The sequence below is a fragment of the Musa acuminata genome, chromosome BXJ2-9 (genome assembly GCF_036884655.1).
Source record: "Musa acuminata AAA Group cultivar baxijiao chromosome BXJ2-9, Cavendish_Baxijiao_AAA, whole genome shotgun sequence".
NCBI lineage: Eukaryota > Viridiplantae > Streptophyta > Magnoliopsida > Zingiberales > Musaceae > Musa > Musa acuminata.
The window spans coordinates 8,322,902-8,344,420 of record NC_088346.1 but is presented as its reverse complement, the minus strand read 5'-3'; the positions used below and the strand labels follow the sequence as shown (position 1 = coordinate 8,344,420).

At 40.5% G+C, this 21,519-nt stretch overlaps 3 protein-coding genes across 6 annotated transcripts; 2 read left to right on the top strand and 1 right to left on the bottom strand.

The window, feature by feature from the left end:
- Positions 1-390: 390 nt before the first annotated feature.
- On the bottom strand, positions 391-6,585 carry LOC135622967 (AT-hook motif nuclear-localized protein 10-like). Of its 2 annotated transcripts, none has more exons than XM_065125362.1 (7): positions 6,429-6,585; positions 5,931-6,079; positions 5,244-5,819; positions 4,432-4,484; positions 3,070-3,201; positions 2,085-2,246; positions 391-895 (listed from the first exon to the last, which is right to left on the bottom strand). In XM_065125362.1, exons 3-7 carry the CDS (start codon positions 5,746-5,748, stop codon positions 659-661), a joined length of 1,089 nt encoding a protein of 362 aa, XP_064981434.1. In that variant the 5' UTR covers positions 5,749-5,819; positions 5,931-6,079; positions 6,429-6,585; the 3' UTR covers positions 391-658. The 2 variants fall into 2 exon arrangements, with proteins under 2 accessions (XP_064981434.1, XP_064981435.1); XM_065125363.1 differs by having other exon boundaries at positions 5,244-5,796.
- A 2,892-nt stretch (positions 6,586-9,477) lies between these two features.
- LOC135623315 (cyclin-dependent kinase B2-1-like) lies at positions 9,478-14,967 on the top strand. The gene is made up of 8 exons (XM_065126133.1): positions 9,478-9,969; positions 10,393-10,534; positions 13,591-13,652; positions 13,733-13,844; positions 13,922-14,015; positions 14,120-14,189; positions 14,270-14,408; positions 14,679-14,967. Exons 1-8 carry the CDS (start codon positions 9,713-9,715, stop codon positions 14,769-14,771), a joined length of 969 nt encoding a protein of 322 aa, XP_064982205.1. The 5' UTR covers positions 9,478-9,712; the 3' UTR covers positions 14,772-14,967.
- An 861-nt stretch (positions 14,968-15,828) lies between these two features.
- On the top strand, positions 15,829-17,692 carry LOC103997708 (splicing factor U2af small subunit B). 3 transcript variants are annotated; one of them, XM_018818503.2, is made up of 3 exons: positions 15,829-15,984; positions 16,243-16,332; positions 16,593-17,692. In XM_018818503.2, exon 3 carries the CDS (start codon positions 16,634-16,636, stop codon positions 17,471-17,473), a length of 840 nt encoding a protein of 279 aa, XP_018674048.1. In that variant the 5' UTR covers positions 15,829-15,984; positions 16,243-16,332; positions 16,593-16,633; the 3' UTR covers positions 17,474-17,692. The 3 variants fall into 3 exon arrangements, with proteins under 3 accessions (XP_018674048.1, XP_018674049.1, XP_009417288.2); XM_018818504.2 differs by having other exon boundaries at positions 16,243-16,339; XM_009419013.3 differs by lacking the exon at positions 16,243-16,332.
- The last annotated feature ends 3,827 nt before the right edge of the window (positions 17,693-21,519 follow it).

Sequence of the window (21,519 nt, the reverse complement as noted above, 5' to 3'; positions counted from 1 at the left end):
CACACAGTATCGTCAATAATTTATGAGATTTAAAACCTTTTCTAACGCGAATTAACAGTAAATAAAAAAGTGAGTGAAAGTAACTGGAGAAAAACAATCTAATTAACGTTGATTGTAAACCTCTAATTAAATCTCCTTGTAAGTACGGACAGATTTGAATTGACTTACGATGATGATATAGATCAACTATCATTAATTGAATCTAAAGTAAAACTATACAATCTCATTAAAGATGATTACTGTTCCATTGGGGTACGTAAAACCCCCACCAACCTTCCTATTATTTGTTTTCCCCAACAAAGCGGCCAGCTATACATGAGCCAAGCAAAAACATAAGCTCCGGAGATGGCATCAGTATGATCATGGAAAAACACAGATTTCAAAGGAGGATATGCAACCAGATTGGCTCGTAAGCAAAATAATAATCTACAACATTTTGGGACGCCAGTAATAATGGTACAAGCATTACAGGAAGGTCCAAACAGGTGCTGAAGAATCCTTGAAACATATAAACTCTTGTCTCTAAGCTAAACAGCACAACTAAAATAACCTACCGCAGGGAGAAGAAACACACAACAGTTTGTTTCCACAGTCGCTAGGAACTACCCCTAAACAAGATTCAAATACAATTACAAACACACAGTAATGATAGCATAAGTTATTTCCATGGCATGTTAGACAACCCTTGCTGGTTGTTGTTATTGCATGTTCCCATACTCTGGTTGAGCGGACTCCCAGGCCCACCGGAGGATTCGCTCAAGGTGCCCCGTGAGGTTGGGCTGCTGGGGACTGGTGCCGGAACAGGTGCAAGCTTTCCAGGGGCCGACATCGGTTCCAAGGGATTATTGACCTGTTTCGGTTCTTTTTTACCGGCAATGAAGCTCCCCACAACCACCTGCAGAGACAAACCAACTGTTACCAGTTATTTATAAAAGCCTTCTTTACTGTAAAATACAGGCACTGATTTATAAAAGCCCTCTTCTGGCTTCTGACTCTATATCGGCTTTAAACCATATAAACATACTGCTACATCACTTGTATAGTTTGGAACTAAGATGTTTCTCATTCAAACAGCATAGCACAACTATCTGATAAGATACAGGAGCATAAAAATCTTGTGGAGAAGATGAATCACATAGCAGGTCAATTTAGTAAAGCTAGGTGGCATCTTCACCTGCTGTCAGGTGAACATGAACAGATGCTTCACTCAACCTTCCACTAAGGCTTGGATACTTATATCATGTCACAATTAATAAGTAACAACAAATGGAACCCAGGGTTGACAATTCGCACTCAGCTGCGGGTCTAACAAAGGGCAGAGGGCCCATCACACTTATCACCTCATGACTGACATCAACAGGGATGCCAGATGGCTTGTTCCACAAGATGCTAATGAACACAGCTTAAAATAGTTCAGGGATGAGGCTAGGAAAAATCTATTTAGTGTACAACAAGAAGGCAATCGATATTATATCTTTTCACTATAAGAAAGATTACTGCATAATTTTATTATGCAAGTCCACATTAGGTCTACAGTCACAATAAGATCCGAGTAGTAACATGAATGTAGCAATTTCGTAACCAAGAACCAAACTTTACATAGAACCCTTCCCAATAAACCTAAGAACTCAAGGGTAAAGTAAATATGTTTTGAGGTTTGATACTCGAAAAGGAAAAGGGAGAGGGAAAAAGGGAGAGGAAAAAGAAAAAGAACAAACCATACTTGGGGCATTCCATGCAAATTGAAATGAGAAGAAGAAACTATTGGATAAAAAAGACTAGAAACAATGCTGATTCCATGTAGATCTGTAGGAACAAAGCAGTCATGAAGATAACTCTATACCATGACCAAAATCATCTAAATAGGGACAAAATGGTAGAGTGTGGGATCCATAGGCACCAAGCATATTTCACCAGTATATGGCTCGGGTGAGAATGATATTCACCTTAGATGAAGATACAAGCATGTACTAACAAAACTTACACAAAACCTGTAAACATATTTGCATATTGTTGCAAAGAAATTAGGCTGAAGCACAGTATAATATTAGCCTAAGGATGTCTCATGTCACAAAAAGAGAGACCTGGACAGGTGATGCTGCAGTCAACAGTCCTGCCACTCCCCCGCCCAACACACGCCCATCGGGACCAGCAAGTGAAACACTCAATCCACCTGTTCGGCTACGCTGACCACCACTCTCTGAAAGCAGAAATGAGCCTGACAATGACAATATCTCAAACCGTCCCTGCACATGGAAATTATAAAACTATGATGGCATTACAGATTAATATAATCGGAAAAAAATGTTAGGCAAAGGGAGATGATTGAGAAAGACCAATCATAAATTGTCTAGTTTATGTAATCAGACATTCATACCAGACAGCCCATGCTATATAGGAATGTGTTTCAATATATGGTAATCATATCTTTCTTGATATAAAATGATAATCATGCCTTTCAAACTGGATAAGTCCATAAAGTCAAAGCTCACCAAATAATTATTTTAAAAGGTCTATCTGCACACCATCTACCCTGGTTAACAATATGGCAAATAGGTTTAGCCAATGCCAAGTTTTAAGACTATCAAGAGCAAGTCTTAGCTGTTTGTGCAAACCAAAGCTGTAAACAATGACAAGAATTACCCATGATATATGCCAAGAATCATGCAATTGTACAAACTGACCAAGCAGCAAAATTAACACTATAATCAAATGAAACAAGATTTAATAACTTGCAGTCCATACAAACAGTTCCTGCAAGAAGCTGAATCTGTCAATATGTCAGTTTCAAGCACAGACCTCATAAGTTAACAATATGGCAAATAGGTTTAGCCAATGCCAAGTTTTAAGACTATCAAGAGCAAGTCTTAGCTGTTTGTGCAAACCAAAGCTGTAAACAATGACAAGAATTACCCATGATATATGCCAAGAATCATGCAATTGTACAAACTGATCAGGCAGCAAAATTAACCCTATAATCAAATGAAACAAGATTTAATAACTTGCAGTCCATACAAACAGTTCCTGCAAGAAGCTGAATCTGTCAATATGTCAGTTTCAAGCACAGACCTCATAAGTTACAGTTCCACCAGAAGTTGCTGCTTGACGAAGTGTTACATTAGATATTGCACCATTTGCAGAAAGAATGCAAACAGCACGTGGACCATGCTGAGAAAATGACATAATTTTTGAAGATACATCCTGAAAACATAGAACAAATTTTTATCATCAAATTTGTCTTGTGAAACTTAACATATCAAAATAGTTTTATATTGTAAAAGGACCTATTGGTCCACCAGAAGTTTGTATTAAGTCATTCATCAAGTGATTGAAGAGAAGGCAAATTAGATCTGATAGAAAGAGATGCACCAAAAGTACTGACCAAATGTATTTTCTAATCAAGTGCATCCAGGACCCACTCGCTCAAAGGACATAGATAATTTACAACATAATTAACAACCAAGAGCTGCCAGATGATTCTAAGTGACTGTCAGATCATCAGCACTGGTCATTGCCAAAAAACTGTATTGGCAGATGATGTGAAGCAGAAATCTCCAAGCACCTATGTTGATTTTCGGTTTATTAAAATATTAACTGTTTCAAAATTTTCAATGTACTAAAGGCTAAAAGCACCTGCGGCTATTCAGTGGAAGAAATCAACAATTAACAAATAGCAATTCAGCCAGAAATTAGATCAACATGCTATCTCAAACATGGAAATATTTAACTAAAAAATTGTAACATTAAGAAGACGTAAGTGATTGAGTAAACAGACTTACTGTAATGTACATATGCACTATATATATATATATATATATATATATATATATATATATATATATATATATATATATTAGAAAAAAGAGAAATCATAGGAAATCCAGACAACCTCATAAAAACAATAAAAATCATATGTGAACAGACGCAATAGCGAACAAATAAGACAGTTACATTGGCAACTAGTGAAGTAGACTATGGTAAGGTAAACCTAATTGGATCAGGCAAACTTGAAACCTTATATAGTTTATTAGCTTGTACCAAAAAACTTCCAACAGTAAAATAGCACCATAAGGGGATATTAAATTTGAAATATCTACAAAACAGTTGCAGTTTCGCTATTCTATTCGGCATCACACTGCAGATATGAACCAGAGACCAGAACAGAGAATCAATGCATTTCGTGTTTTCTGCTCATAACTCATAAAGCATAAAAAAGTGGACTTCAGAAACAAGTTGGATACAATATAAGCTCTCCTTGATTCTGAGTATTACTAGAAGGACCAAAAAGGAAATCTAAACAAACATTGCGGAGACACCCAAGAAACACTAACTATAGCAGAAGAACACATTCTAACTCAAATTAAACAAATTTAGCAGCATCACCCACATCACCGATGTAGGTCTCATTATGCAACAAATATAAATGAATACCTCTCCAGTCTTCACTGTGATAACATGAGGAGTAAATCCAATCCCTGCTGATCCTGAAAGTTTATTCTCTACATCAGGCTAATTTATAGAAATGTAGAGTTACAAATATCAATAATAAATTAAATTAAAATGGTTATTAAAATGGCCAATCAAGCATATAAAATTAACCTCATAATCCATGGACTTTAAGATAAAGTCTCATTTTAAGAATCCACAAAGGTGCCTGTGATGATGAATATCCAATACTTGGTAAATACAGTAAGTATAAAATGAACACAGCAATTTTTTTTAAAAAAGAAAACACATAAGAAACACGAAGTTTTTTGTCAAGAAAATTAAATTAAAAAATCAAATTGAATTCCATCAGTGTAGCATGCACTAACTTAGCAATTTAATTCACAAATTATCATAAAAGTTTAAACTTTGAAACTGTAGAAAAGCAGATGATACACTTAACATCAAACAAATAACAAATGATTCTTGAATTCCTCAAATCTCAACAGACATTTTAAAAAAACAAATAAGGGTGCAAAAGTAATTTCAAGCAGATCATTCTCCAGGCTGTCAGATCTACCAGAACTCAGAAGTCCCCAGCAGAGTCAAAGAACATTATATTTATGCCTCTGACAAAATAATCTCTCATTCCCACCATACCATCAAGCCTTTGTTTTACAGCCAGATCCCAAACAAGTAAAACCTATATGAACCACCAGATGATTAAAAGGCCAAGCAAACCATGTTGCAACAGTGGAACCCTCCTCCATTGGAAAAGATCATCAGATCTACGGATACATAGACAGAACTGGGATTACCTAGAGCAGCCATCTGCTGCTTCTTGCCAGAACCAGGAGGTCGGCCCCTCGCTTTCTTCGAAGGATCTGCCGAGGATGCTCTGTTAGTTGTTCCAGTAGGGGAAAGGGAGAATCCGCCGCCCCCCGGTGCGCCTGAAGCAGCAGCCGATGTAGGGATCAGAGCAAGAGCCATGGTTCCATCGGGCCCGTACTTTCTCGGCCGTCCTCGCTTCCGCTTCACAGGCTCACCCATGGTGATATTTAGGCCATGTGGAGCCATCATTGGAGAGGGACCTTCGACGCCACTGCCAGTGGTCCCTCCCCCTCCGCCTCCTCCTTGGTAAGGGGCAGGAGCAGGAGGAGGAGGAGAGGTGCTGGTTATTGGCTTGTAGATCGCTGTACCGTCCGGTGTAAAGGCCAATCTCATGCTCTGGATGGCTGGCGGAGCCTGCGCGGGACTTTTCTGCATTCCGGAGCTAAAGGATTCCCTAGCAGGCATAATTCCTGGTTCTGATCGCACTTCCATGGCCACGGTGAGGAAGCTCAAAACACCATTACCGGGAAAACCCAAACCCTACCGTGGAACAACCCCGAGAACTCCGCAGGAAGCACAGAACAAAGTAAGATCACAACTCTAGATTCTCCTTGGAACTTAAAATAGCGAAAATTTGCAAGACAACTTGAACAAAAACAGTCTGGAAAGTTTACTCTACTAAGCGAGCATCGACGAGATCAGGAGATAAATCAGTAGAAAGTTTGAATTTTTACTGCAGAAACCCACTCGAACAAGCTCGAAAGCAGTACCGACGGGCAACAATTATTCAAAAACCCTAAGCATCGACGTCCCATCTTTATCCCTGCGTATTACAGCAGAAACAAACAAGAAGAAAGAGCGACGGCATCAGGATCAGGCCACAAGCCACTGTACAAAGTAAAGAGGAAACAAGACTGGGCTAAAAAAAGAAGCACAAGCAGTAAAAAAGAGAAGAAAACACCCTAATACTACCCTCGATCCAGCTAATAAACCATGAATTTTCAAACCCAACTCTCCTAAAAAATTCCTTCCTTTTTTTCCCCAATTTATCCATATAAACCACGATTTCACCACCAATTTCGTAGAAAAAGGCCCACCGAAAAATCGAGGAAACTAGGAAGAAAGCCGGTTGCTTTACCAAAGAGAAAGAAGAAAATACGGAAACTAAAAACCTTAATCCCATGTCGGACCGCTCCCCAGAGCCTCACCAACAGGCTGAGATGAGAGAAAAAGAGGGGGCCAAATCGTGCCCTAATATTTCCGGCACCCCTCCGTGCCCAAATTTAACCCCTTTTTCTATAAATTTCCAGAAGCCTCCCTCTCTCTCTTCTGTGGAATTGGTAAGGACTTTTTATTTTTTAGGAGAAAATAATGGTGGAAACGAAAAAGCAGGAAAAAGACAAGTAAAGCCACCCCAAACTGCTTTCACACGATAACATCATTTTAGAAAAAGGGCCGATTAATTTAAAGCGCCAATTAAGCCGAGTGCGCCCCCAGGATCGGTGGACCCCCCACCCCTCTCTCCATCCTCTTTCATTTGAAGCCTAATCGACGGACGCCGTTGACCGTTGACTTTTCGGGCTTCGACACTGTTGACTCGGAGATCAAATAATGGCGAGCGGTCACGGCAGTGCAACCTGCGCCGTCAGTGACCGGTCGAAAGCCGCTGCCGCCGAGACCGCAAATGAAACGATGAGAACGTTTTGGAGTCGGCTCGCACGCTGGTCGTACTGGTCAACGCAATTATTGATTTTAGACTTGGTCGGCAGGACGAAAGCAGTTTGATTTCTCTGGCCTAACCACTACTGAGATGTTCGATTTGACTCTCCAATCTGTAAGCTTTCAGTTGTCATCACTCGTATGTTTGCACTGTGGAAACCTCAAATCAAAAATATGATTACGATAAATATCAGGAATATAGTTCCACACGTATGCACTGTGGAAACCTCAAATCAATCTGACATGTTTTAGAATGTGATGAGCAAGTACAATCCACACTCCTCTGATGTTGACATGTAATCATGTTGATATCTTCTACCTCAACTATAAACTATAGACAATTATCTTTTTAACACAATATAAAGATGGCAAGAATATTCATTGCTCTATGGTTCTTCCATCACGATCCCTACGCTTGCCTCCGTGTAACAAGTTAATCTCCACTCATATGCATGAGTGTTCATACAAGGACCTTTTCCTCCTTTTTTTTACCGGGAAAAAGACAAGAAAACTTGTTCTTATCTCCATCTCAAACTCATCCTAACCCACTGTAAAATGATAGGGTATGCTTTGGGTCTAAGACACATCATAATCAATGTCACACCGTGCTACAGCAAGAGGAGCACCCCCACACGCTAAGCCAGAATCCATACCAATGCCAGGGTCAGCAAGGGGAGCATCCATATGCGCTAAGTCAGAACCTATATCAAGGCATTGTTTGGTACGTCATGTCCCGGAAGCTCGGGACGACACCGTTTGACGTCAACCCGCGCGTCCCGGGACAACGGCCACACAATACCGTCTTGTCCCCCGAGGATAAGTCGTCATATCGAACCTACGTGCGACCGACCCTCGTACAATAATATAAAAGTCCATGGCCGACATCCGGCAAGAGAGAGAGAAGATACAAAAGATAAGAGAAAAACAATTATCGACTTGCTCATCAGAGGGGCCAAAGTCGGGGATCACCCGACAAAAGTCATTTTTGCAGGCAAGCGACCATCCCGAGCCACGAGCGTCTTGACCTGGGAATCACCATCCAGTGATCCAAGGCGAGCTACCTACCAACTCAGGAATGGAGAGACGTTGCTTAATGCAGATGGCGCTCGGATCGAGAAATGTTGATCAACACCCCGTCACAAGGGCCCGACCTATCTTGGCATCCAACTCAACCAACATAAGACTTCCGATATCGACCCGTGGACCGAACCGTGTTGACTCACCAACCGCAATACATTTGTCCACCAACATAATTACCTTTTGACCTAGGCATTAGAGGGAGGTTGACAATCAATTACTCTTGGACATAAATGTCACCACCTCCGGTGGAACACATCACCTGGCTTATGACCAAGGCAGTAAAATCGTAGAGTGGAAAAACTGACCTGATCAATTATATCCATTGCCACGTGGACAAATGGTCTGAATATGACGAGATAACACCGTTAAAATGCATAACATTAATATCTACTACCCATACCCACGTAAGCTTCCATTTGATATGTTCTACGGAGTCTTTAGTTCTTCGACTTTTTCTCAAGACTTTTAGGCGGAATTCCCACCAAACTTTCCAAGAACATCACCAAAAGAAGACGCACGGAAGATTAAATGCCTCTAGTGCTATTACACCTTAGCAACCCCAGAAAGAATTTTAATTGTCGAGACCGGGGAGAAATATGCATCCTATGGGCGAGTGCTTATTATATATAATCCCGGATATATAAATAAATAAATAACAAAAGCAAATACAAGAAAAGAAATGGCCTAATTATATTTCCGTAGGGGAATCTAACTCTCGTAGGAGGCCAACAAAAAGACGAGGGCTAATGGACAGCCTTTTCAACTACTAGTCCTTGGATTTGAGTAGTTGAACGAGCAGCGGAAGGCCGGGGGATACGGAAGCCTTATCTTCACGTCGGGATACTCTAATTTAATTCCATGCACAGAAATTAGATGGGAAGCATACCAAAAAGATGTGCACCTGTGACCCGGTTAGGTATCCATCCGCACGGGAAGGATAGTGAATGAGAGATGGGTTTACGAAGGAGTAGTAACAAAAAACAAAAGGACGAGTCACCCACGTGACCACCACCCCGCCTTCATCGCTTCGCTCGACGCATAATCTTTTTCTTCTTGTGGGCAGTGATTCCTAAAGCGCAGCCTCCCAACACCAACGAAAGAATAGGATATCGTCTCGTGGGATGTGTACCATTAGCCCAAGCATGGAAAGGCGAAGGGTGACGTGCAAGTCATCTCCTTGTTAATGCTTTGACTTGCTGACTTGACCTCTCCCATGCAATTGGATCAATGGACTCGCTAGATGAGATCCGACCCATCTTCACGTCCCATTGCAATTCTTGGTCTAAGCTTGAGCTGCCTGCGTCATCCGAACCAATTCCACGGGCCGTGCCTGCACACCTAGGCTGGCCCATTGCAGTTCTGTGCAATCCTTCCTGTGGAGACATATGAGAGCAAAGAACACGAATGGCGATTGGTGATGCCATCTCATCCGTTCCAAACCCCCTTGCGTATGAAACGATGATCCCATCAACCGTTGCAGGGATAGGATGAGGATGGCGTTTGAAATCCGAATCATTAGCCGTTACAAATTGACTCGAACTGGGAAACCTAATTACAATCGCAATCCTCGCCACTGCCGCCTATTTATTGCGTGATTCGATTCTTCCCTTTATTCTGTCTGTTGATTCCTCGTTGGATGATCGAGAAATAGACAAGGATGGAGACGGCGACGACGGTGCAGCTGCCGGCGCAGCCTAAACCGCGGACGGAGCAGGCGATGGATGCGTACGAGAAGCTGGAGAAGTTGGGGGAAGGGACGTACGGGAAGGTGTTCAAGGCGAGGGAGAAGGCTACCGGCAAGATCGTCGCCCTCAAGAAGACCCGCCTCCCCGAGGACGACGAGGGCGTTCCGCCCACCACCCTCCGCGAGGTCTCCCTCCTCCGCATGCTCTCCGTCGATCCCCATGTCGTCAGGTGGTGTTCCCTGAACGCCAATAACTACTTCCTCCCTCCTTGTTTTAGGGAATTCCCCATCCTTTTCGTCTCGTAATTGAAGTTTGACGCCATCGTCTCTGTCTCGTCCTCGATTCCTTCTTTGCATACGTTTTCTTCACTGATTTTATGGTGCGATATCTACCTTTTCATGCGGATAGGCATTAGATTCCTTCCTCCCCTCTGTAATTGATGGATCGGAGGAACTCCCCGTGCTTTATTTGCCTTGTGTTTCAAAATTTTGTGTTATCTACCAAGTCAGTCGTTTCTGGAAATTGCTCTCTTGTCTGCTATTTGTTCCCACTTTCTGGCAATTCTTCCTGTCGTAGTTTCAGCATCGCCTGGCTTTTCTTGTTAATTTTCCCATGTAATGATCGATTTGTTTCCTCGTACTACTCACCACAGACTGCTGGATCTCAAGCAAGGCCAGAACAAACAAGGGCAGACCATTCTGTATCTCGTCTTCGAGTACATGGACACTGATCTTAAGAAGTACATTAGAAGCTTCCGCCAGAATCGTGACATGATCCCGCCCAAAACTATCAAGGTAACGAGCTACGTCAGTAAACTAACTGTTTCATTGTTCTACTAAATGTTGCAACCTATTGATAGTCTTCTGGCATTGTAATTTACAATTTAGTTGTTGTGCTCTAAATATCGTTGGGTTTCACTTTTTTTGTTCTTATTCTCTTTATCCCTCAAGAATTGACACTCCTTGATGAACACCCTTCGGATTACTAGAGAGAGAAGCAGAGTAGCCCCTGTAGTTCTGAATTCGTCACACCAAATCATAGAACCTTTCATTAATAAACTATTGATGTATGAATTCTAGAGCAAACAGTTCACTTAAGTTGCTTTGTTGTTGAGATGGCTGATGATTGGCATCATATCGTAGTCTATAGAAAATAGGTCATGACATGTAAAAACTAAGTCATTCTGAGACAATTTTGTCTATTTTGAGTACATAGACACTGATCTCGTCTTCGAGTACATGGACACTGATCTTAAGAAGTACATTAGAAGCTTCCGCCAGAATTGTGACATGATCTCGCCCAAAACTATCAAGGTAACGAGCTACGTGACTAAACGAACTGTTTCATTATTCTACTACATCTTGCAAACTATTGATAGTCTTTTGGCACTGTAATTTACAATTTAGTTGTTGTGCTCTAAATATCGTGGGTTTCACTTTCTTTGTTCTTATTCTCTTTATCCCTCAAGAATTGACACTCCTTGATGAACACCCTTCGGATTACTAGAGAGAGAAGCAGAGTAGCCCCTGTGGTTATGAAATCATCACACCAACTCATAGAACCTTTCATTAATAAACTATTGATGTATGAATTCTAGAGCAAATAATTCCCTTAAGTTGCTTTGTTGTTGAGATGGCTGATGATCATAGCCTACAGAAAATAGGTCATAACATGCAAAAACTAGGTCATTCTGAAGCAGTTTTGTCCATTTTGGTGAGCGGTCTTTTTGTAGCATTGTAAATTATTCTTGCTCATAGTTTTCAAGTAAAAACATACAAAAATAGAGCAAAACATGTAAGCAAACAAAAGTGATGAACAGTCTATTGATGAAAGTGTTGCGGGTGCGTGACGATTGTTCGTGACATTCTATCTCATTTAAACTGTCAACGCTCTCATCGACTCTTGTTAGTAGGCTTTTCGTGTTGCAGGGCGTTTTCAGGCTCTCAATTGGCTTTTGTCTGAGAAAGCTTTTATTACTTCATTAAATACTTGATTTGCTTTGTTCTGTTAACTAGTTTTATCATATGATCTATTAAAATGGCTTTAACTCACTTTTCGTAGAAGGCTCTAGTGGAGAGTAGTCGAGTTGGAATACTTCGAGAAGCATCTTGCGTTGAATGGTAGGTTTTTAAATTGTTCGTGTGGAAGACATTATGAATTTTGAGCCATGTTGACAGTTTTAATTTGTAGGAGACATTGCCTATCTTATTGATAATTAGAAAGGGTCTTTCATAGTTGCGTACCAGTCCCTTGGACACTTTATGCCTAAAAAAATAGATTGATGTTGGTTTGAGCTTTACTAGCACCAAGTTGTCGACTTAAAACTCTTATGGTTGCCTTCCTAAATCTGCCTACTTTTTTTTATCTTTTTGGCTACCTTCTTCAAGTAAGCTTAGGCAATATCTGCAATTCGATGTCATTCCTCTGCAAAATGATACATTGATGGGCTACTCCTAGCAATTTGAATAACTCGATTCAAAATCGTCCCAAGAGTCATGTATCTCAATCGCTAATGATATTACGTAGAACTCCCCAATACTTCACCATATTCTTTATCACCCCCTCTGCTAAACAGTGTAGGGGTATAGCAATGAATATTGTATACTTTGAAAATCGATCGACCATAATAAGTATCGACCCAAGTCTCCCTACCGTTGACAAGTTTGATATAAAGCCTAAGGAAATGCACTCCCACGACCTTTTAGGTATGAGCAATGACTCCAAAAGTCCCACCAACTTTTGTTGCTTTACCTTGTCTTGTTGGCAACTAAGAACCATTCGAATATATTCTTTTACATTAGTCCCCATCTTCGGCAAATAGAAGGCTTTCTCCATGAGAGCTGTCACACTCTCAAGAGTTCACTTCTCAAATTGTTCACTCGGGAAATATACTTTATTTTCTTTGGTGTAGATGTCCTTTTTGTACCTAAAATCATTGTCTTGCCTTCTTTGATTAGTTACATCAGGGTTATTGCCTGGGGATCTGTTCAGTCCATCCTTCATCTTGGAAAGGAAGTCAGAGTGTAACTTACTTACTTGGCCTTCGTCTTTCAATCGCATGACATTCACTAGCTCCACTTTCATACTCGATGCATCGGTCACGACATTTGCTCTTTCGGGCTTTGCACTTATCATATCAAATTTAACCAAGAAGTCCTACCACCATGCTTGTTTTAGGGAGAGCTTTTTTTGAGTTTGGAAGTAACTCAATATGATATTGTCTGCTTTTAGCATAAATCTTGTTCCGAGAAAATAGAGTCGCCACACTCGTAGACAGTGGATCACTGGGTGACCCCTCTGTTTGTGCTATCTGATTTGGATACAAATTTAGAGTCGATCGAGGTTTATTCCACATCCATCATAGGTCGATCTCGGCTAACGCTACATTTCTCCAACCTTGAAACGTCAAACACATCTGACTCCGAGGAGGTTGAACCATACAGAATTGCATCGGGGCGTTCCCAATAAATGCCCTTCTGAGACTTAAGTCAATTTTGGACTTAAATAATTCAACCAATAATTTGAATAGCATTGGGAAAGGTAAGCAACAGCTAAGGACCCCCTTTTATAGTGGGTTTCTTGGACGATTACTCTTGTGATCAACAACAATTAAGGAGGGCGATTGTTAAGGTGTCAATCATGTGTTGAGCCACATGTTGGGCATGTGCTAACCACAGGTGGCGTCGAGGGGATAGCTGTGTGGTGTTGAGGTGACAATCACATTTGACGTTGAGGTGACGTCCATGTCAATTTTTCTCGTAACAATATTTTTGTATTGCTTCTGTTACTCATCCAATGGCCATATGATAGTTCCCCCAACATTCATACAAGGTTATTATTCTTTCTACAGATTTTGATGTATCAACTCTGCAAGGGAATTGCATTTTGTCATGGCCGTGGCGTGCTGCACAGGTAAAAATAACGTTGATGCTGCCTTTCCTAATTCCAGTATCTTATACAGAGGGAATTAGTGTAACACCTCATTGGTGCAGGGACCTGAAGCCTCATAATCTTTTAATGGATCAGAAGACCATGATGCTAAAAATTGCAGATCTTGGGCTCAGCAGAGCTTTCACTATTCCCTTAAAAAAGTATACTCATGAGGTATAATAGTTTTGAACTTTGGTAGGAAGGGCTTATGGCATCCAGCAGATCTCTTAATCTTGGTTTGATTGTTTCAGATCCTGACTCTCTGGTATCGAGCTCCAGAAGTGCTTCTTGGTGCCACACATTATTCAACACCAGTAGATATGTGGTCAGTTGGCTGTATATTTGGTAAGAAGTTATCTCCCATCAATTGAAATGCAAAGAATTTCTACAGTATAGTCATACATAGAGGCCCTTCTAATTGGTGGTTCCTGGTTTCTTGTGAACTTCAGCTGAACTAGTCACAACCCATCCACTCTTTCCTGGTGACTCCGAACTGCAGCAGCTTCTTTACATCTTCCAGTAAATTGTTTCTCAATCCGCACATCTTTTCACCTATATATGTTTCTTTGTTATTTACGTCGATTACACTGCTGATGCAGGTTTCTCGGTACTCCAAGCGAAGAAGTTTGGCCTGGGGTAGACAGATTAAGTAACTGGCACGAATATCCTAAGTGGAGCCCCAAGAATCTTTCATCAGCTGTGCCTAACCTGGATGCCGATGGGTTAGACCTGCTTTCGGTGAGTGTAGGTTCGGGTAGATTGTCTTGATATTGTACCGATTCTTTTATATGCGTAAAGCAAAAGAAAATGTATTTGGTATCATAAAATGTTTACTTTGTATTTCACTGTAATATTTTAAGCATAAGAAGATCTTAGATGCTAGCATACTTTTTATTGAAAAAGGATTTTTCTTTGCCCTCTGAAATATTATCGCATGTCTTTGGTAATCAGCTTTTTTGGGCTATACTGATCAGCTTTCCTCGATTCATTTTTACCTGACACTTGCAGAAGATGCTGCAGTACCAGCCATCAAAACGGATTTCAGCAAAGCGAGCCATGGAGCACCCATATTTTGATGATATAAACAAGGCTAATTACTGAGCTCTTAACCGTCCGCCGCTGGGAAGTCTTGATCCTGAAACTAACAACTGTACCACCACGGTTGTGGTCATTTTGGATGATGTATAGCTTTTCTCGAGCATTAAGCATTGTTCGTGTACTACACCTGCTGAAGCATTTAGCGCTTGTTAGAATGCCATCAGCTTGTTTTTTACCTAAAGATGATGATTCAGTAGCAGTGCGGTGTTTCTTCTTTAAAAGACAACCAAGAAGCAACTTTTACAACATATGCGGATGAAGGCCATGTTTAAAAGAACTGCAAAGATTAGGCAGACGAGTCGGTGCAGTGCATACTGAGGGTCTATTTGTTGTCAGTTTGCTGATAATTCTTGAGTTCAGTTGCAAGTCTCACTGAAACTGATGGCAGGGAAAACATGTATGCCCAGAGAACAATAACAGGACATTCGCTTTCAACTGATGGCATTATGATCCAACATGGTTTATGTGGTGGCCAAATAGTATTGTTACAGGATTAGGTACCTTCATGCTGGGTGCTTTGCCCTCCTCTATCATGATGATGCTCCACCAATGAGATTTAAGAGTCTTCTACCACAATGCTGCTGGCTTTGGGGGCAAGTCTGTGTTGTCGCTGCTGCAGGTCTCAATCATCCATACAAAACATGTAACTCACATGACTAACACTGCTGAAAGTTACTAATGGATCATGATCTCCTAACTTCTTTTTGTACTCAAATTCACGTTGTCCACCAATGTCTCAGTAGCTGAACCTCCAAAATTGCTGACTACATGATCAGAATTGCTCTTACAGTTGACGGTGCAATGGGCCACTTCGACGCTCCATTCCGCCGTCCCGAATGCCTCGTATTGGCCTCTCACAATTGGGCTAATTGTGAGATCTCTCCTGCCCGAGTTCCAGTACGTTTAATTCATTGACTCATGCGGTTGAATCACGAAGAGGACGTCGACGAAACCAAACAATTTCGCCTTCTCGACCGACTTTCGTGGTGAGCGAACCCAACCTCAGCCCGTTTGGTCGAGCACGGTCTGAGGAGTCCGTTTGGTTCGGTTCGTAGTTTTTGTCCATAAGTAATCGTCGGGTCGACCCTCCCCACTCTGCTGCACCTGCCGCCTTGTCGAAACCTCGACGACGCACACCAGCGAAACCCTGCTGTCGCACGCTTCGTTCCGGGATCGCCGCTCTACCCTCGGCTCTACTCCCTCCTTTGCTCTTGAGGTCCGTCGCCTTGTTGTAAAACATAAATTGCTCTCTGATCCCTTGATTGTGCTCGAAATCGTTCTTGTCGTTGTTTCTCTTGAATAAACGGCTCGGCTTTTGATTTCATTTCCGGCTCGAGCTAGGGTTTTTCCTTTTCTGTAATTTTTTTGGTGGAGTTTCGACTTATTTGATCGAGACTGCTAATTTGGGGGCAAAACTATTTATATATTTCTTTTTAAAGAAGACATACTTATGTCTCTCCGATTTTAATTTTAGGCACTCGGGGAAGCAGGTCTTTGAGGGGATCATACAAGTTAGGGCTTTTAGCTGCCCGTGCATTTTACTTTCTTGCCGAACTGGATAGAGGTGTTTGGTTGGTCTTCAGGCAGTTTTCTTAGTCGAAATATCAAGTCTAATTTTTCTTTTTTGAGATCGTTCATATTTACAACGTGTTGTTGGTCCATGTTACAAAATATTGATAGGTGCTTCCAATAGGAAACTGCATCTAATTCCCACCTTACATTTTTCTATTGCGTTCCAAGTTTCAATTGCTACACACATGAAGAAAAAAAAAGGTGAGATTTTTGAAAGATGGTATCTTTGATATCGGTGTTGCAACCATCTAGGGTTTCCGGAGGTTTTGCGAGCTCTTTGACAGCTTGGATTGATGGCGGAGCACTTGGCTTCAATCTTTGGCACTGAGAAGGACAGGGTCAACTGCCCCTTCTACTTCAAGATTGGGGCTTGCCGTCATGGGGACAGGTGCTCCCGCCTCCATAACCGACCTACGATATCACCGACCCTCCTCCTCTCCAATATGTATCAGCGACCAGACATGATCACTCCAGGTGTTGATGCTCAAGGCCAGCCAATTGAACCTCAGAAGATCCAAGAACACTTCGAGGACTTCTACGAGGACATCTTTGAGGAGCTGGGCAAGTTTGGTGAGATCGAGAGCCTCAATGTGTGTGACAACCTTGCTGATCACATGATCGGAAATGTCTATGTTCAGTTTAGGGAAGAGGAACAAGCAGCTGCAGCTATGAGAGCCCTGCAGGGCCGGTTCTACTCGGGACGCCCTATAATTGTGGACTTCTCTCCTGTCACAGACTTCCGGGAAGCCACATGCCGGCAGTATGAGGAGAATAGTTGCAACCGTGGTGGATACTGCAATTTTATGCATGTAAAACAGATAGGTAGGGAGCTGAGGAGGAAGCTTTTTGGACGATATCGGCGATCCAGTATCCGAAGAAGTCGGAGCCGCAGCCCAAGCCCATATCTCAGAAGAGGATCCCGTGACCGTGATCATGGCGATTATCGTGACCGTGGAGACTATCGGGACGGTGGGCGGAGGAGTGGTGATAGACATGGAAACTATGAAAGGGATGGGGGAAGGCGGTGGCATGGAAACCCGAGGCGTACAAAGAGTCCGATAAGGGAAGGAAGTGAGGAGCGAAGGGCTAAGATTGAACAATGGAATCGGGAGAGAGAAGAGAAGCATGGATAAATTGGGTCACATGGTCTTTTTCTTATTGCTACTCTAATCCTGAGATGACTGGGTGAGGGTTTAGTCTGTTTGTTTCTTTTAATCTTGTTGAACCAAAATGTCTCCAGCCATTTTAATTGCATATCTTGAACATAAACCCTTTTCTCTTTGCTTCTACCACTAGAATGAACTTTGTACCCTGTTACATTTCTATTTGGATTTTCATGTGTTTGAGCTCAATTGTCTGCTATCTCTGAACCTACTATAATACCATATCTTTGTTATGCTTGTTATAAGATGCCTCTGTTATGTTTGGGTTTAATGCACCATGGCCATTTTGATCTTACAATTAGCTTGGAACCAAAGAATTATTGCCATTTTCATCATTCTGTTTTCTAAATATTACTAGCACAGCTTCAAGAGGCAGATTCCTTGCTAGTTTCCTGTTTTCATGCTATCTATAGAGATCCATACTGCTGTGGTTTTGAAAGCAAGAGAAAACATGGTCATACATGCCCTCTGTTATTAGTGTCATCTGGTTGCTTATCTAGTTATAAGGACTTTCTTTGGATGACATAGTAAAGCTTTATGCCAATTTTTGTTTGAACGTCCTTGCCCAGCAGCTGTTCATTGGTACAATTTTATAATGGTGTTATAGATGCAAATTTCTTTATTCATTTTAAAAGTTCATTTAGTTGTTGCAATGATAGCATAGTGCATCTGTATGTTTAGATGTTCTTAAAGTTGGACATGCAATTTCGTTTACCTGATTAAAATCTTCATATGGCATCTCTTACTTATGTGGCCTTGCCTTTTATGATCGACTTTTGTACTTTATTTACTCAGTGAAACAATTTTAAGTCTTTGAAGTTATCTGACTAGGATCATTTGATGCAGTTATGAGTTGAAATCTATAAGTTTTTGTATTTACTTTCAACTCCTGCTATCTAAGAATTTTTATTATGTATTTGAGTTACAACCTTAGTTAGTCGCTCATAAATTCACATTCAAATCCATGCCCATCATATAACCAAGTTTTACCTGTATATCTAGGACATATATGATTACACTAACTAAAAATGTCTTGGCATCTTGGTAAGGTTGTTCTTTTGCTCTGGATGTGAAGGATTTGACTTGTAGAAGCACAAACAACTTTATGCATGCAGTGTTAGGTTGCATGGATTTGATCCTGCATTAGTCGGATTCTTGTGCCTTGGGTTGGGTTGTCTTTTCTGCTAGTAAGAATTTCTTCAACTCTTTTTCGGCGGCATGATTGAGTTTGTAGAGAAGAAAATAAGGACAGTTGTGTTACATGACTTCCAAGGATATAGATATCATATAATTGGTAGTCTTAAGAAACTTTTAATTAATCTCGTCCTGGATACTAAAGTTCTGTCCAAAGTCGTCACACTCAGGTATCTTTCTTGGACAGAAAGATCATGGCCATGTGCTAAGATGTCTGGTTATAGGGTAGACGTTGGATCTGCAAATCTTACATGAAGGAGTACAAGATAGGAAATGAAATTATAGGTGAAGCAGTTTGCATTTGTTATCATCTCTATGGATTTGGGATTAGCTAAAGGTCATTTAGCTGTTCTCACACGAATACATCCACTCTGCATGGACTAAATTTTGTTTGAAGTTGCAATTTACTAGGTAAACCAGTAGGGGAAGTGTAAACTTGTTAGCCATTGCTGCTTTTTAGGAAACAACTATGGTACTGTTAGATTTATCCTGTTTTTAAGCTTGTCTGGCCTCATCATGCATTATTGAGTCTTGACCATCATGCTTCAAAGGAGAAAGTAATTAAATGCTTATAAACCTAAAACAGCAGAATTCTCCTTAAGCTCAGATTTGGTAGAAGATGAACATAAGAGTTACTATAGCAGGTTCGAAATATTCAGAGTAAAGGTGAGAAACTGTTGATATGAGATGCAATCAAAAAGTTCTCATTAACTTTTTGTAGGTTGTTGTTGCTTGGGATTTACGAAACCCTGCTAAGGCTTCCAAGTTGATGTGTTTGTATGCATGGAACAGGTTATTAGCATGGTAGTATCTGAATGGCAATTGGGTTGTGGTTTATAAGTGATTGTTATTCTCCCAGGGTTCCACAAAAAGGCCAGTTATGCCTTTTGCAGCCTTTTCTCAGTGACTGACCTGTATGAGATCAGTGGACAAGAAAATGACTAAAGGTTGGTCTTGAACGTTAGGAGAAATTGGAGAGGAGAGTAAATTTGATAACTTAAGAGTGAATGTTGTTAGATGGCCGTATGCTGGATTTCATATAGATAAAAATCATGAAACATTTCTTTGGAAGGTTCTTGCTCTAAGAATTTATAGGATATTTGCTTATTATTGTTGTAGACAGATCTTGTGTTTACTTTTAAATACTTAAGTAGATCATGACTCATTTACCCATCCAAGGTGCAGGGAACATATCTCAAAATCATCCATTCGAACCCAAAAGAACTCCTAATTAGTATAGATTGGGATAGCAGCTCAGAAATGAATGGTTCAAAAATATTGATGCCTTTTTTGGGTGTTTGTCTATGACTATTCTTCCTTATAATCTACATTCTGATTAGAACGGCGGAGGAAGTGAATGGTCCAAGACTTGATAAAAAATTAGTATGGATTCTTATCCAGTATACATTCTGATAATGCAACAAATGTAATTTGTCTCAATGTTGTTCTTTCGAGGCTACTTGATGGAGCTTTAACTAAAAGAATCGGATAGACTTCTGTTTTGCTGTGCTGTCAACTAATGAATCAAAGTGGTGTAAAAGTATAGTTTCTCTGCAAGGTCCTTTAGTGATTTTAGAAAATGATATGATTTTGCTCTGCTATTAACTTATGAATTCAAATAGTTCAAATTATAGTTCTCTGCAAGGCACCTTAGTGGTCTTTTATCAAGTAGTACATTTTTGGTTAGGCGTTTCCTGTTATCTGTGCATTAGAACTGTATCCAATTAAATATCCAGATACATACAGGTCTTTTATTTTGCATGTGTGTGTGTGTTGTGATTGCAAGGTGGATGTACAACTAAAGATACAAATAGTGACATGTTTTTAGGAGAATGAAAATTTTCTTGTCGATATTAGTTCTTCTGGTAAAAAAGCACCAAATATTTCGGACACCTCTTTCTCTTTTTACTATCAAAAGGTTTCTAGTAAAACCCAAAAGGATAATGTAATTTGGGAGCAAATGGAACGTTAATCTTGGTTTTGCTCTCACTATGTTACTGTCTGTCTCATGTCCGGGTGTGCATCCTTTCATTTGTGGGGACTGCCTGCCAGGAATGTAGGTTTTATCATTGAAATGAACAACAATCTTGTGTCTTTTGTATCAGGATTCGTCAGCTACCAAGTTAGAGGACGATGCTCATCAAAAGAGCTCTCTCTCTTTCTCTCTAGAGAAGATGTATATTCATGTATATTCTCTCCTCCCCCATATTTTATATGGTGTGATATGCTTGTCTAGTGTGGCAGAGGGGAAATATTGTGGCACTTGAGCTAAAAGAATCATCCCATATAAGAGTGTTGACTGGCGGATGCACGCATCGAGTGGATCTCCTGAACTGCTGTGGGCGCAGACGAAGGCATCGGCATCACAACGAATATAATCTTTTCTTTTGTTTTCTGTGTAAATGCAATTTGGTGCTGAGCCAACTACTAATGGGTGCGTCCCTCCGTCCGTCTGTTGCACAGCAGCGTGAAGCCGAAAAGTCCCAAGTTTTTGGGATGTTAAACTACATTTCCAAAATCATCAATTGCGTCTTCAAGATGAATATTTACCCATAAATTATTCATTAAAAATTCTGAAATATTTATATTTTAAATTGTTAAACCTACTCAAAATAATTATAAATGATCAAAATGAACTCCTAACCTTTACCAAACCAACAATAAAACCATAAAAATATGCTATTATGATAGTTGACGAACAATAACAACCAAAGAGATAATGTTACTTATAATATTTTTTAATAGCATCTATAATATTTTAAATATCTTAATAAAAATACTATAAATATTATAAGTAAATCAAATAAGAGTACTATAACAAT